At 38.6% G+C, this 17,625-nt stretch overlaps 1 protein-coding gene across 5 annotated transcripts in view; it reads right to left on the reverse strand.

Moving 5' to 3' along the window:
- Positions 1-17,625, reverse strand: part of LARGE1 (LARGE xylosyl- and glucuronyltransferase 1) — a 277,960-nt gene that overhangs the window by 186,030 nt on the left and 74,305 nt on the right. For all 5 annotated transcript variants that reach the window (XM_065679433.1, XM_065679441.1, XM_065679406.1 and 2 more), the window contains one exon: positions 7,678-7,864. In XM_065679433.1, coding sequence (XP_065535505.1) covers positions 7,678-7,783 — 106 coding nt within the window. In that variant the 5' untranslated portion in view covers positions 7,784-7,864. The remainder of the gene's footprint in view (positions 1-7,677; positions 7,865-17,625) is intronic.

The raw sequence follows: 17,625 nt of genomic DNA on the forward strand, positions 1-17,625 counted from the left end.
AAACTGAATGGTTGTCATGACTGAAAAAATGTCTGAAACGGGTAAAGAGGGAATAAAGAAATGTCTTGAAGATACTGGGATTCTTAAGGTAAGCATACCTAAAACATATCCATCCAATACCAGGCTATTAACCTTCACACTCAGTTGCTTTTCCTAAACCATGCCAGAGCATTATCTGCAGAACTAAGGAATGACCATACATGATGTGTGAAATACTTCTTCAAATTTATTTTTAACTTGACTCCTTCCCCTTCTGGTATTACACACATTTAAATAAATATTCAAAATGTAAGTTTCAAAACTACTGAAAGATGCTACAGATGCAATTTACTAACAGGAAAGATTCTGATTTGAAACTTTTTCCAGATCTGAAAAAGTATCCACAAATTTTAAACACAAATATTTCACTAAAACCAAATATTGTAATTGTTCCGAGTTAACTGAAACATTCAACAGAAACAGAATACTAAATTTTCATTTCAATCTTTTAAAATATTTGTATTTCAGGTATTTTATTTCTCCCATACATATATATTTGTTGACCTGTTTGCCCTCAAAGCTCATTGGTTAACTTCAGATTATTTTGTTAGAGGGAAAGAAGTCAGATGTAATGAAGCTTCTACAATCGTCAGGAACACACAGAGAGATCCTATACATTTCACTATTGAGAAATATGTTGCAGCATGAACTCAAGATTTATTTAAATACCAGGAGACCCATATGGGAGCTAGATTTTTATGAATGCCCTAATTGTAGGAAAAATGACTTCAACATCAATCAGCCTCATGCCATCAATCACAGCAAGTCAGGCTACATTAGTTCCAACATTCAAAGAAGGTTGGGTGGACTTATAAGCTGCACATTTTGTTTCAAACAGCCAAGCACAACTGCTTAGGGGGTTGGCTTTTTCTTTTTTCTTTTTTTTTTTTTTTTTAGAAACAAGACATTTAAGCTCATCTTGTTTTTCTGCAGAAAAACATATTTTGACTATGAAGTTATAAGTACCTATAATTGAATCTTTAAGAGAAAGAGGAATAATCAGGAAATAACTCCCCTACTGCTACTGTTCCATGAAGTCCTAATAGAATGTAGGCATCTAGATGTCCCTTCTTCTCAGAAGAAATTTGCTCACCTTTGTGTAATGCAACTTTCATGGACTACATTTTTCCCAAAAGTCTGATCAATAAATGAGGAAGTCAAAGATGGAATAGACCCTTGAGAGGAGTGTTGAAAGAGAATATGCGTGTCCTGCACTGGAATTCAAAAGAGCAATGTGTATTTGCTTTCATTTGGCACAACATACAAAAGAAGTGTCTGTTGCAAGATTCACGGCATTTCCTGAGACAATAACATATTGGCTTAAGGATGTGAATTCCTGGCAAGCAAAAGAAGAAACAGCACTGAAACCAGCATTTAGGTGTTGAGCTATTTGGTGGACATTATTAGTTAAGGATAAAATTGTATTGCAGAACCCTTTGGTTTAACTGAAAGAGTGGTTGAGAAGAAAAAACCAAACATGGTCCTCACTAACTTCACAGTGACCTTCAAAAGCTTCTTATGACCATGTTGTATTTTGGTTCACGTTATTTGCCTAAGGCCATTCTCTTTTTGCCACAGAAACAACTTGAATTTCCAGTCACTGCTCACTAGCAGGCTGTGTCATTATATAATGGGGAATAAAACTATTTTTTCATATTCGCTTGTTAAGTTTATTTTCTTATATGATGGTGAAATAATGGTTCTCATGTCTGTACATGTCTGCAAAACAAGATCTAATTGTGGGGATACTGACTTGCAAGCTAAAGATGATGAGCTTTCACAGCATGGACCTCCTGGTCAACAGCATACTTCAAACTTCATCAGTATACCAGACATTCCAAACTTTGTATATCCGAATCACAATGGTTGCATAGAAAGTCAAGCTTTCAAGGACAAAGCAATAAAACCTAGCATAAGCCTGAGGTCTTTACTATCACGACTGATTTTATTCTTGGAGGATCCTCCAGTAAAAACTGCAAACACACTAAAGAAGGTATCTTGATTGCAGCTGAGATAAAAGTGTTTAAATGACAACTCTAAGCATATTTCCTAAAAAAAGCATAAGAAGAGAGGAGTGAATGACCACCATTTGCTCCAGAATGGAAATGTATACAGAAGCAGGTTTTATGAAGGGGTTGCTATGAAGCCAAACTAAAGCATGGATAATGAGCAACTGAACACGTAAACCTGTTCAGCACCCATCACAGTAACATCCTTATTATAGGCAAAGGAACCCTTTCAGGACCTCTCTTCTAAGAACTTTATTAAAAAGACATGATAAATACAGAGAATGAAACTTCTACTTTAAATGAACACTGGATTAAGTTTTCTTGTTTAATCCTGCTGAGACACACAGCAGATAAAATTCGGGCAAACTGTAATGAAAAAAGCAATTTCAGATTTTGCCTCTTTCTGATTACATTGTCTGTGAAGGGATTATTTTCTGATGTTTGTTAATCAGTTGCAAGTGTCTGATAGACATTTTAGCAATTAATTATTTGTTTGCCTCTTCCTATGAGCAACTTATTGCTGCAAGTATTAAAAATTCAGCAGTTTTCATCACGCACATAAGATCATGTGATAAACTTTTGGCACTTAACTCTATAAAGCTGAACTCCCAGAACCAGTTTTCTGATTCAAGTATTCACAAATATGATTTCAAAATCTGCTTCCCATGAATATTAAAACTGGATATTCATTGTTTCTGTAGACATTTTTCCCAATTAACATATTCACTAGAATATTTATGGAAAGCATACACAAAAAGAGTGTGAACAGCATCAAAGTGAAGCCATTTAAATACTAAGATGAATATTTGCAGCCTTCCTTCATTTTACTTTATTGTATTTTATGAGGTGTTTGCCCAACTCTGGCTTCAATCATGCCTCTACAGATTACTTGGACTAAAATGTAGTCAGAAAATTACAGTTGCCCAACACTGGAGTGAAGAAAAAGAACAACTGAGGAAAGCAAGTCCCAGAAAAGAAGGCAGGTCGCGCTTTTAAAATGTTACCTTGACAGCTGACAAAACACAGAGTCAGCTTCCTGCTCTCTCACAGACTTCCTACATCGTGTCTCACACAACTTCTCAAGTCTTTGTCTTAAGGTTACACTTCCAACTCTTCCTTTCCTGTGAAATATGTTCTACACAGAAACCCTCCACAGCCACTTTGAGGATTTCAACCTCGAGTGGATCCACAAAACACAAACTGGTAACTAAAGTGTATTTTCATCCTTTCAAAACAGAGGTGACTGAGGCCACATAGCCACAGTGGACATTTTTTTGAGGAAACAGTAATCTAGAGAGCATGTGTCAAGTTACAGTTCCAAGTCTTCATTCTACATGACACTCATGGTAAAGGGGATAGGAAACTGCTGCATATAGCTTTGAAAATGATGCTGTTTCTGGAGCTGCTATTGGGTACCGAAACTGCTATATTCTTTCTAATGAAAATTCATCATATATTATTTGATTATTTCCTCTTTCCTGCTTTAAATGCACCCCACCCTTTCTACTCTATTACCTTTCCCTTTGAATGCGATTTAAGAATGTTGGAACAATTAGCTTTTTCATTCAAAGTAACTGATAACTGAAATTACGCTGTCCTCATGCATTATTAAAAACAACAACAGTAACCAGTTACATTCAAAGCTAGACAATATTCAAAATCCTCTTTAATACTCTAGTTCATAACCTTAATAGACATATATTTATGATTAATGAAGCTTTCAGTAGCTGTCACTGTCACAGCTTGGGTAATGTCTCCTCCAATGAACATTCCAAGGAAAGATTCTTACTGGTAGTGTCTGAGTGACAACTGTGCAGTATTAGGCTGCAATGTACATTCTGACCAGAGAAACAAAACCCAAAATGAAATAAAATTCTTCTGAAAGAGTTGCAAAGTATTTAAAAAGCAGAACGTGGGATTTGACTGTATTAGCCCATATTTTGTATTACAGATTGACTAACAAAGAGCTTATAGAGGCTTTCTAAATGTGATACCACTGCCATGGCATGGCAAATTAATAACTTCTTAGATATAAATACATAGACAAGTAATGTAATCCCTAATTACATCAAGAACAAGTAATTCCAGGACAAAGCACTGCAGATACCAGTACCGAAGAGAGATATTTGATTCTAGAACCCTGAAACACACAAACGAACAAAAACCTGCAAAATAATGCAATAAAAGAGCACAACATTCTTTTCCATTTCATCTCAGTGAGCTCAACCTTTTTAGCTTAGTGAAAAAAAGACTGAGAGGTGGTTTGACTACATGTAAGTACCCTCAAATGGAAATACACCTACAAGAAAGTGTCAAGACAATGGAGCCAGGCTCACAGAATCACAGAATCACAGAATCCCAAGGGTTGGAAGGGACCTCAAAAGATCATCTAGTCCAACCCCCCTGCAAGAGCAGGGTAACCTACAGTACATCACACAGGAACTTGTCCAGGCGGGCCTTGAATATCTCCAGTGTAGGAGACTCCACAACCCCCCTGGGCAACCTGTTCCAGTGCTCTGTCACTCTTACAGTAAAGAAGTTCTTCCTGATGTTAACGTGGAACTTCCTATGCTCCAGTTTACACCCATTGCCCCTTGTCCTATCACTGGATATCACTGAAAAAAGCCTAGCTCCATCATCCTGACACCTACCCTTTACATATTTGTAAACATTGATGAGGTCACCCCTCAGTCTCCTCTTCTCCAAGCTAAAGAGACCCAGCTCCCTCAGCCTCTCCTCATAAGGGAGATGTTCCACTCCCTTAATCATCTTTGTGGCTCTGCGCTGGACTCCTTCAAGCAATTCCCTGTCCTTCTTGAACAGAGAGGCTCTTCACAGCGATACATGATGTGAGGATGAGTGACATCAGACTTAAATTGAAGCAAAAGAGGTTCAAACTAGATATAAGGAGAAACTCTTCCACCTGAAGACGGTCAAGCAGTGGCACAAGTTGCCCAGGAACGCAATGTAGTCTCTGTGCTTGTAGGTTTTCAAGACATGACTGGATAAAGGCTTAAGAAATCTTGCCTGACACCAAAGCCCACCCTGCCTTGAGCAGAAGTTTAACCAGAGAACTCCTGAGGCCCCTTCCACCCTGAATAATTGAGCCTATGAAGAAACTAGGCACTGACAATTTCTTTAACTTAGTAGATAAAAGTATAACAAGAGCCATTTACTTTAATCTAAAACCAAACAAACTGAAAAGAAAGCTTCTAGCGCTGCCTGTTATTAACCAAAGAAGCTCATGCCAGAAGACAGAGAGGACTTTCCACTCCTGCTGGTTTCAAATCAAGGCACGATGCTGCTGTGGGACATTTTTACTCAACCATACACAGACAGCTTAAAACATAAGTAAATTGTGTGAACCACAGTGAAGTACAGCTCAAAAAGCCGATAAAATTACAAAAAGGCTTTAACTTTCTGTAATACCTACAAGTTAAGGAAAATCCTAGCTATCACTTGGTTAAATAAATATTTTATCTGATCATAGTTTTTAACCAACAATCATGCCCCATCCAAAAATTAAAAAAAAAAAAACCCCAACCCAAAACAAAAAAAAACAGATACAGAAAAATAACAGAAAGAGTTACTAGTTGTATGTGATTTCCAGTCCTTTTTCAGTAGAAGGCTTCTTAATAGGTAATGGGCTTTGCTCCCTGGTTTGCATTTAAGATTAATTCACACTGAGAGCTTTAAGTCACTTCAAATAACATTTAGCAGTGAATTTCAAGATTTGTATTGAGCACTCTGTAAAAACAAAGGATTCTACACACAGAGGAATTTAAAGCAGCATGCCATTATCAATTGTGGACACAATTAAAATAGTCATTACGACAAGGCAGCGTAATATTCCTCTAAGCGCAAAAAGGTGAGGCCTGCATTTGCTCAGCTTTTAAAATCAAACACAATCAGTACTGTTCTGCCTGCCAGATCATTAGTTTTCAAGTATGCAGCCAGCACCCTTTATATTTCCAATTTAACATGAATCCCGTAAGTGTTTCATCCTAGAATAAGATCATACAGTTACTGCCCATTAAGGCAGAATTTTAAGTAAGCAAATAAATTTGCATACGCAAATATTTGTACCTGGCATGTAACTAATACAGAAATGTATGTAATAGACACTAAAAATATTCACACGTTCTTCCTTGTTATTTAACTTGGAATCCAATTTTGTTTTGAAACAAAGCACAAATTCATCAGCCAAGGTTACATGAAAGAAGTCTGACATTTTAAACAATGCCTTTTTAAAATTACCAGACTGTAAACCAGCATTCGAACAGTTTTTAAACAGCTGAAACACCTTTCCTTGTGCTAAGAGAATTACAAAGGCTGAATGGCTTTTTTCAGTCTTGCCAAAACAATGCACCTATTGCCAAACATAAAATGCTCCATCTCATTTAAAATTAAAAAATAAAAAAATAAACACCCCTCAAAACTACAAAGTAATAAGAAATAGGAGATCCAGCATCTTCTAACCTCGCCTAACTGAAGTATTACTACTGGACACCTTTAAAGCCAGAAAAAGAGGTCATCAGACAGACAAAAGGCAAAGTAGTGGTTATTCCAAGTCTGATTATAAAAAGTGCCAGTTCTATAGCTGCAAGTCAATGTACCTAGAAGCTTGAGGATCTCCACCTGAAAAAAGGACAAAGATACTTCAGCTATAGCAGCCCACTGCACCCAGAGTGATATAAACTGATCTTATATATGTAAAGAGATTTTATACAGGTATTTGCTGGTTTTCTGTGTTCAGCCTCCTAGCACAATAAACACAGAGGCAGTGACTAGAACTAATAATCTTCACACAAAGGCAAGAAAAGAGCCTCATGTGTTTGCAAGTGTTGGCCATGTATGCATTTATATAACCAAATCAGGAGCCTAGAGAACATTTCATAGAATTCTTTGCTCCTACATTTACACTTCATAGAGCAGTGTCCCACCACTGTCTGACATTCCAAACTAGGTACCACCATGTGTTCCATGGTCCAGTGAGCAGCAGCACAATAGACCACACGACAAGAGAAAGCCTGCAGCTGAGTGACTATGACCTAGCACAGTCCATGATGCAAAGAACCATGCCAGACACACGTTTTCCTGGCTTGTCCTGTAGGCCCTCCAGCTAGATACACTTGCTGCTTTGAGTCCCAGAACCAGGTTCAGTCTCATCTATACATATATGGTCTAACACAGAGGTCCATAAAAACAGAATTGTGTAAGGAGTGCCCAGAATAAATATTTTTAAGCACTTTAAAATAGTATTAAGGGCAGATCTGAAATGAGATGCTAATTTCAATTAAAAGTAAAATCTTACAGGGCATAGGACAGTTCAACTTTAAAAATTAGAAAACTCTGAAAAGAAATGAGCAAGGTGGATTTGTTTGGGTTTCTTTCACTTTTTACAAGTCAAAAAATGAGAAAAAAATCAAATAACTGGAGCCAGCAATTACATCCTCCTGAGCAGTGAGAATGTGGTAAGGAAGGCCCTTCACTGAAATCTGCACCTTGCGAACTACTTCCTCTGCAAGTCAAACCAGATTTATTTCAATAACATCAATGATCCGTATTTCTCTGCCCTGATACATTCAACACCCCAGCCTTCCACCTCCAGCCCTTATTCTCCTCCTACCTTCAAAACTCCCAGCAAACAGATAAATCCACGTAATGGCAGGGACAAAAAGGACGGTCAGAGAGGCAGCCAGGAATTTCCGTCGCCCTCTGCAGATTCCCAGCATTCTCTCAGGAGTGCAGATTCCCAACCCAGTGCTGTTCCTATGTCGGAAGCAAATATTCCACAGCCTCCCACATATTACTCCCTGCAAAGGAAGGAAAAATAGAATATTTTAACAGCTCATCTCTATACAGAAATTTAGATACACCAGTGTTCCTAAAGAGATAAAAGTACAAGGCTAAATACAAGAGTTCAAACAACGGCAAAGCAATACCCATTTCAAAATCATCCAGGACTAAGTAATAATAAAGCAAGTTTTAGAAGCCAGACTAAGACAGTAAGTCAATAAAACACATTGTATCAACCTAAATACACATTGAGCTAGTCTTACAAGGAGACATCACCTTTATTTGTTTCTTTTCCAGCCTTTTACTCTATAGAAACTGTGGGTCCTTTGATGCTTATGTGTGCTGGTGCCCCTGGGCAGATAAGAGAAAGCCACCCTTATTTCTTCACCTGCTCCCAAAGAGCAAAAATCACACTAGTGAATCAATGAGCTGGCTGCAGGTGGTCATGAACTCAAAAGAGTGAACTGAAAAATTAAAGGTACACTTTGGGTGCAGATGGATGTTATTTAAATGACCCACTTTGCTAATCAAAAAGCAATGCTGATGAACTGCTTTACAGAAGGGGAGAAGAGCAAAATGGGCAAGAAAGCTTCATTAGTCACAAAATGGGTATCAAGAACTTTAGATTGCATGCTGTGAGAAAAGAAGGGGATTCTGGAGAGTACCACTGTTGGGGGGGGGGGGGGGGGGGGAATTCTGAACTTAATTTTTTTAAAACAATCATGCTGCATTACAGAGAGGCCAAGATGGCAAAATAATCTGATGATTGTTATTCACAGAAAAACCAGTGCAGGCTTGCAAGCCATAAAAATAATGTTTCACACTAGGAGGAAAGGCTAGTGTTAGATCAGAGAGGGTAGGGAAAAAGGGGATGTATTAAGTTCATGCAAATCTAAGTTCCAAGTTTTGTGTGAAAGAGCTTATGTCTTCTGATCTGGTCTACAAGAATGACAGGGAAAAAAACACAGACTCTGGCAGTACAAGGTGTTTAATAACAGTGCCCTTTGGCTTAGGCTTAAACTAGCAGTAGAGCTGAAATAGGCAATGAAAGCATACCTACACTGACAATGGTTACTGTGTACCTTGAAAATACGGCTGAGCTCTACAACTCTACATATACTGCAGTGAAAGTCATTCTGAAATCAAATTACAGCAAAAATGAGAATTTTAGACAAGAGAAATGGGCTCACATGAAGAACTCTGCTATTGGAGATACCTGGCTGCAATAATCAGGCAAACTTAGGGCTTTTCCTCAAACATTCAATAGAGCCCACTTCACTACTCTACACTTTTAAGAGCCATGATAGTACTCTGACCTTGGAACTGATAAAACGGACTCTAATTTGTCTAGAGCCAGCACAAAAAGCATTCCATTGTGTCAGCTTTTCAACACAATGAATGCCTCACCACAGACATTTTGCACAAAATATGTGGACAGACTTAATATTAACAACTGTGGTATTAGAGTCACTGTGTCAGACACAAACATTTGGTAGATAAATTGTGGAGAACTTTCATCTTTACTCACTGTATCTGAATAATGATTAAATTTAATTTCTTTTCCTTATATCACCCAGCTCGTACTACTACTCTGAAGAACGTCCTTTACATGCCTACTTGAAAAACACAGATAAGTTTCCTGGCTTCTGTGTTTTACACTTGCTACATGTGTGTATATTGTAAAATGCACAGAAGAACTTACTTTAAGTAGGAAATTATTTTTTTTCTTCCTTTAAGATCACCACATGCATCACTGACATCAGTCTTTTCATGCACAAATAAATCTTTCAAAATATAAACTCGCAAGCAGGGTCATTTTCGAATAGCCACATCTTGTAATGCAACATGCGCTGGATAGATACTGCTCCTATGGTACCAAAGAGTCAACGCTAGATGTTTCTGAAAATCATGCTGTTACAAGTACACTGATAGAAGTTTCAGGGGTAATGACAACCAGGCTCTGAAGCTTGGGGTTATAGTGCTGGAGGTCGATTCATCCTGGGGCTGCATTTGTAATAAATAATTCTATTTTTCCTATCTGTTTTTTAAAATATCCATGCAAGTTTCTGAACACTCGACATGGAGCATGAAATCTAGCTTTTCCACCCCATGAATGTGAAGTACCACAACTAATTAAGAAAGTATAAGAAACAACACTGAACTCCCCATTCACCTGTACAGGAAAGCTAGGAAAGTGGCAAATTCAGTTGAATACAGATTGTCATCACTGAGACAAAACAGATAAATCACTCTGCACATTCATGCACATGTTTTATCTAACTAGGAAGATATTTGGGAAAATCATAGACAAGTCAGCTTGTGATAGATCACCCTAGGAAATGCGGATATATCTCTTTTAATGGTGCCTTAAAAGGGAAAAGAGATATAAAGTATTTTAAAGGAAGTTTATACTGTCTTCCCACCTCCCCAAAGTTGTAAATAGTTTCCCCTGAGTCTTAAATATTCATTTTCAGTGTATAATATCACCACACCTGCTGAGTAGTTTTTTTTCAAACTAGGCAATGCGTCATGTGAATCAAGTGCAAACCTTACACAAACAACTATATAAAATGTCTGTGAATGGTAATGAAAATGCTTGGCTTAAATGAAAAGCTTTGGACTCCACGATTATCAGTTTTCCTTTTAAAGATTTTTACCTAACACACCATTGTCAAATAAACTGAAAGAAGATATTGCAGTTCTTTGACTTGGTTTTCCTTTCGCTTCAACAGGCGTCCAGATTGATACCCATCGTGAAAGGGAAGTGACTGATAACACTGTCTGAAGCACGTATTTCTGTCATATGAACTTGCCTTTAGTCTTCTACAGCATCCACTGCTCCTCAAGCCAGTCCTACTGACTCAGACGGCCACCTGCCTAAAAGGTCTTAGAAAGCAGCTACTTTGTACATGACATTGCTAGCTATATTAGTCTTTTCAGTAATAACAAGCGCTGTTAAGATGGTTCACTTTGCTTATACAAATTTATGCAGTGCTCCTCCTGACAGCTTCCAGCCTTAAAAACTCTGCTAACATAATGCCTGCACTCAGAAATTCATAGCATTAAATATGAAAGAAAAAAAAATAGGATGAGGAAGTAACTGGCCAATTTAAGCACAGGATCCAGGTGCAATACTCAGATCAAAAGAGATCCAGTCGCTTCTCTTTATCTGTTGGCCACATGAACATCTGCAACTTCAGCCACCTTTACTGGGTTTATCTCAAAGCAAGGGAGATCAAAATTAGCCTCAGATTGAATGGGAATGGTTGTGAGCGTTTCTGGAAAATGGGTTGTACTTTGAAACATGGTCTCAGCTTCACTCCTCCAGACACAGTAAGATTTTATGTCTGTGCCACAGATACAGGAAAGGTCCATGAATTTAATGCACTGCATGTGCTCCAAGAGCATCATATAATCGCATTTTAGAAATTAATCTGATTAAATAAGTAATATCCACAAAAACAGCTGCATGTACATCACGCATGTATGCCTTGCTGTAAGTCAAATGATCTACACTTCCACAATAAAGCCAGTTCAGGATTTATAAAACCTACTGCACATGTACAGATCGCCAGACATGAATACAGCAACCTCAGGCCAGCTCATCCTTGACTACTTCTAACAGAGCTATAAAATGCTACTAACTTGGACAGCGCCTGTGTGAGGGGTCACAGTGGGAATTAACATAAATTGGGTTTCTCATTACTTACTCCTGACCTTCTTACCATACAGCAACAGCAAACAGAATTACTTTTGTTACCATCACATATGGTCAAATGCTTCCCTTAACCACACTACCTTATCATAGTGGCTTTTGCGTTTTAAACCAAAGATTATCTCCTCAGCTAAGTATGAAGTAGCTCTCAACCAGTAGGAGCAGGACATATACTAAAGCATGTAACACAACACTAATCACGTTGGTATTCAGTTTCTATTCATTTATTTTTTTAATTACGGCATGACCACTCGACGATGTCAGACATTCAGCAGGAGTTCAGTGGAACAATGGAAGTAATTATGAAAACAAAAATCAAACACAATTAACTGGATTTAACGGCTCTACTATAAAAAGCTTTTCCAACTGCTTCATACATTTCCTTGCATTTGTTACAGATAATCTTATCCCAGTAATCTTTCATTTGTTTTCAGAGCCACTGAGATGAATATATACAGTTAAAGCTGTTTATACACCAATCCCGCGCCTTGGCTTTACTGTGTTTCTTGAATTAATGTTATCTAAAATTCTCTCTGCTTTTCCACACTTGTAGTCACAGAGTCAATGAACAATTTCTACTGTAAAGCTTTTCCCTTGGCTCTGTGTCAATGTAGCATCCGTCCCTTACAAGAGATTTTTCACAGGTTTTTTGCCAGACTCAAAATATAAATAACCTAAAGAAAAAAAGAGTATCTTAGCCAGTATTTTTCTGTTTTTCTTTAAAATGTTGATAATGTGGGGTTATAGTGAGTTTACTGCTTGATAGTCAGCTTTTTATCTTGCAGCTTTGCAGCCTTCCAATTATGAAAGTTGGTTGTCATGTGACAGATTTTTTTGTCATATTAGAGAAAAGTTTGGTACCATAAAGGCAGGGTGTGGAATAAACACATTATGAAATAAAAGATGAAAAAAGTAAATGGTAAATCTTTGTTTAAATAACACAGCTCTGTTAATATACTCCACTTCTCCAGTTCTTAGGACAGAAATAGCATTTTGAAGGAAAATGCCATCTCCTCTCTCATCAACTTCTTCTCCCACATGGCAGAATGTGCTACAGAAACAGATCTAAGGCTCACTGTGCTCCAAAATTCCTATTTTGCTTGGCATTGGAGATCTTCCCCCCAAATCAGACTTCTTAATCCCATTGTATCATGACTTTAAAGAAGGATTTGGAGTGAACTTGGACTCGGCACCCACCTCCGAAGTTCTGTAAATCCATTTTAGAGGAACAGATTACAGCCGTTTCCAAATGCTACCAAATTTACTCTTTCCCAACTACTTACAAAAAACCAGTCCTATCTATAAGAGAGAAAATAACCAGTAAGTTGACAGCCCAAATGAGTTCTTCCCTGGAACTGTGCTAGCTGCTCTGAGGGCACACAGGATTGACACCTTCTTTTATATTTTCACTCAGTACGTGCTGTGGTTCACAGAAAAGTCTGGTAATTAATGTTTTTAGAAGGTTCCAGGTGTAAGCAACACCAGCACAGGAATGGAGGACGTGGTTTAGTGTGGACTTGGCAGTGCTAGGTTAATGGTTGGACTCAATGATCTTAAAGCTCTTTTCCAACCTAAATGATTCTATGATTCTATGAATGGGGATCTAACCTGTAGTAGCACAGTCACAGAAGGACAAAAGTTAATAAATAATTTGCTTCCACATTTTTTCCGTTTTCATTCCCATCTATTCCTCTATATGTATGTACAGATATATATTTATAGATGCCTTTTTAATGACATTCCTTTTTACTTTCAAGCTTAGACTGCTCAAAAATATGGAAAGTCTGAAACTTCAAAAATTATTTTCAAAGAATAACACAATTTAAGATGAACAAGATACAAGTATCTTCATAAGCCTCCTCTAAAACGTCACTGTGAATATGAGGGGAAAAAATAAATCTATCAGTTGAGAAGAGATAACAGCAACAAAACACAATCATGACAGACAGATCAATCTTGTCTGTTACTCATATTCCATTTGCAACCCAAGAATGATACTTATTTTCAAAGCAGCTACTGACCTCATTTTTCAGTGAGTTCTCTAAACTCTGCTTTACTCTACCCCCTCACCTATAGGTGTACACAGTATCAGTACTTGTTGATTCCCCAGTTTATCTCAGGACTCAGCGCAGTTCAAAGAAAACAAAACAGAGCCTGATGCAGTTTGCGTATGACAGAAGTCCAACAACTCTATGCCAGGGCATCTTTTTCCTTCATAATCAAGTACTGAAGAGTCATGGGCTTGTCCATTTATTAAGTCTCTTTCTTAGGTATTGTGTGCATGCAATCACAAAGAAAACAAAATGGTCTTTAAATCATAAGTAAAGTGCTACTTGCAACATACGTAACACCTCTCGAGAATTTTGATGCTAACATTTTGCTTCTCAGCCGAAGTTCTCGTATGCTTGTTCAAAAGCAATGTTTACCTTCATTAAAATCCTCTATGTACAAAGCTGCTTTAACAAGGAAATTTTTTAAAGATTCATAAGAAAGTTTTGCCCAGGAGAAAACAATTACTGCTTGAAGTATTTCTCCTTGACAAAAGAATTTATGAATCTATGTCCCTCTATGAAGCAAAGTCTTATCATATTAAAAAAAATAAAAGAAAAAGAAGCCCTTTATTTTACTGCCTACATCTCACACTACAAGTTAGTTTTACATAGGGATTTGTAACATGCTTACAGCAGCTAGATAGAAATAGAAGTTAGCATCGTACTTGTAAATTGCTCTTTATGAAATACTTGTATTACATTAAAAAATAAAAAGAGAGAGAAATGGGCCCAGGTGGCTCTCTCCTCAATCCTGCAGTGAGGAGGAATGAGCTGAGGATGAGTGGATAGATCCTGGGGGTCAAAACCTGGTTGCTGTTGTGGTTTAAAGACAGCCAGTAAATAAGTACCACGCAGCCCACACACCCTCCCCACCCCACCCCCGTGACAACAACGGGCTTGTTGCCGTTGAGGTAAGAACAGTTTAATAACTAAAGCATAATATAATACTACGTATAATGATAAGGGAAAAAACAAGGGGAGAGAATATAAAAATAAAAGGGGAAAGGGAAAAAGCAATAAACACAAGTGATGCACAGTACAACTACTCACTATCAGCAACCAATACCCAGCCTGATCCGAGCAGTGATCTGGCCCTTCTGGGTAACTCCCCCCCAGTTTACATACTGGGCATGATGTGCTGTGGTACGGAATACCCCTTTGGCTAGTTTGGGTCAGGTGTCCTGTCTCTGCTTCCTCCTGGCTTATTGTGCCCCTCCTCACTAGCAGAGCTTGAGAGACTGAGAAGTCCTTGATCAGGGCAAGCACAACTGAGCAATAACTAAAACATTGGTGTGTTATCAGCATTGCTCTCAGACTAAAGCCAAAACACAACACTGTACCAGCTAGTAATAAAAAAAAGTCTATCCCAGCCAAAACCAGGACAGTTGCACAGTTGCTACTGTGAAGAGATATTTTGATTTTACAACCATGGGACCCTCTCTGAAAATGGAAGACTGCTAACAAGAGACAGGATCCATCTGACCACATGGGGCAAAAGTGTCTTTTCCAATAGGGTGAGCACCAACTGGTGAGGAATTAGATTGTGAGTAATAAGGAGGGAAGTGAAAACCCACCAACAAGTAAGAAAACAGTGGAATGGCTGGCAATCAAAGGATGCTGAATGATGTGAACAAGAAATACCTGTCTGCAGCAATCAGGTAATTGATACATCCAGTTTTTTTAGGAAGGACTAGCCAAGAAGACAAGGAGGTGAAATAGCCTTGTATGTGAGAGCAGCAGAAATGCATGGAGCTTTCCTAGGGATCCTTCTCCTCTAACTCATCACTGGTGAGACACATCTAGAGGGTTATGTCCAGGTCTGGGCTTGCCAGTGCAAGGATACAGCCAGAGAGGCTGTAGAGCATTCACACTGGGAGACATTCGAAACCCAACTGGACATGGGCCTGAGCAACTTGCTTTAGCTGATCTTGCTTTCAGTAGGTGGTTGAACCAGACGATCTCCAGAAGTCCCTTCCAAACTCAATCCCATAATTCCATAATTCTACAGTGTGGCACCCACTTATAAAACACATGGTGGCCATTCAATTTAAATCCTCAAAAATTCCAACTAACCTCTACTTCACTATGCATGAATAATAATGCATGTAAACAGTCATATACACAGGGAATCCCAGGTTAAAATTTTAGCTTGCATAAATCAATATGGCTTCCCTAAGGTAAATTCAACCTGCATTAATTCACAAAAAACAAGGACTAAGTCTCTCATAATTAAGGGACGAGAGAATTTTTTATATGAGCACCAAAGTTACCACATCATCACTACATACTGCTTTAAATATTACCAAACCCACAAATTATTTCTAGCAAATTTATGTAAAAAATAAACAACGTAATGCAAATTCCGAGAATTGCTGAGAATTTTGTATTTGAATAATTAAGGAATCAGCAAATAGTAAAACAGCATAATATATATATGGCCATGATGCACAGCAGAAGACAATTTCTTCATTGCGATGATGGGCTACCTTACCAAGCACATTATACATTCTCAGTAATTCTTTGCTACTACAGAACATTAAATAGCACCATGAGTTGCGAGCAACATTTTTAGTAAGTTTCCTGTTGAAATCCTTCTGTCTCAAGGTTAAGAATTAATTTCTTCTTCAATATAATGCCATCCAGGCAGGCTACAAGGACTATCAATTTCCCAGGCTTTCCCAGGGCTGAGTGGGTTCTATATAAGTTGATGGGAAAGGTGCTTCCCCCCATACTCCTTCTCACTTGACAAACAAGCAAACGTTTTGCAACATAATGTGGCGTCATTCATTTTTTAAAGTAGGAAAGGCAGCAGTAGATTTAGGTTATTTCACATAGGACTATTCTTTGGTGTGAAAAGTGAAAACTGTTCCTACACACCTGAACCTTCACTGTGGTGTTTATTGCCACGCATTATCATGTAAAGGGAATGAGGCAGCAAACATCTGAAAGAACACAACAGCCACAGCTGCAATTTGTACAGTCCCTGTCAAGACTGTAAATGACTACAGTGGCAAGCCTTCTAGGGAAATAGGGAAGAAGAACATCAAGGTTTTGGATCCCAACCAAGCATAGGAGTGAGCTAAACATTGACTTGCTTGTTTCTGTAAAGACTGGGGTACTACCTAAGGTATTCAAAAATGTCCACCTGCAGGAAAACTATATAGCTAAGCAAGGAAATGTCTTTGGAAATTAGGGCTGGACAGCAGTTGAAGAAAGGTTATTTGAAGTGCAGCTATAGTCTGAATTCCTTTGTAAGGCTGCATGTCATTTTAAGCACTGAAATACTCAGCACTGGTGAGGCTGCATCTCGAAGCCTTTGCTCATTTCTGGGCCCCTCACTGAGGGTGCTGGAGGTGCTGGAGCAGGGAAAGAGAAGGGCAACAGAGCTGGTGCAGGGCTTGGAGCACAAGTGTGATGCAGAAGGGCTGAGGGACCTGGGGATGTTTAGTCCAGAGAAGAGAAGGCTCAGGGGGTACCTTGTGGCTCTCTACAATTGCCTGACAGGAAGATGGAGCCAGGAGGAGGCTGGTCTGTGCTCCCAAGGAATAAGTGATTGGACAAGACGAAATGGCCTCATGCTGCACCAGGGGAGGTTTAGATGGAGATTAGGAGCAATTCCTTCCCCAAAGGGTGTTTGGGCGTTGGAACAAGCTGCTCAGGGCAGTGCTGGAGCCACCGTCCATGGAAGTGGTCACACACTGTGTAGATGAGGCCCTCAGTGACATGGGTTAGTGGTGGCCTTGGCAGTGCTGGGGAATGGTTGGACTTGATGACCTTAAAGGTCTTTTCCAACCTGGTTGATTCTGTGATTGGAGCACTGGAAAAGGGCTTGATAAATTGGAATTCGTAAACACAGATTTCTAATGACTTCTTATTTGGCAATACACAGATTAATATGGGTATTCGACAAGAATGGCATGCAAGTTTAATGCAATCACAAAAGGAGCATGAAAGGTGTTATTAAGGCTGAACAAAGCTGTAGAAAATAGCCTCAAGAGGAGACACTGGCAAA

This window comes from Lathamus discolor, chromosome 1, assembly GCF_037157495.1.
Source record: "Lathamus discolor isolate bLatDis1 chromosome 1, bLatDis1.hap1, whole genome shotgun sequence".
NCBI classification, from domain to species: domain Eukaryota; kingdom Metazoa; phylum Chordata; class Aves; order Psittaciformes; family Psittacidae; genus Lathamus; species Lathamus discolor.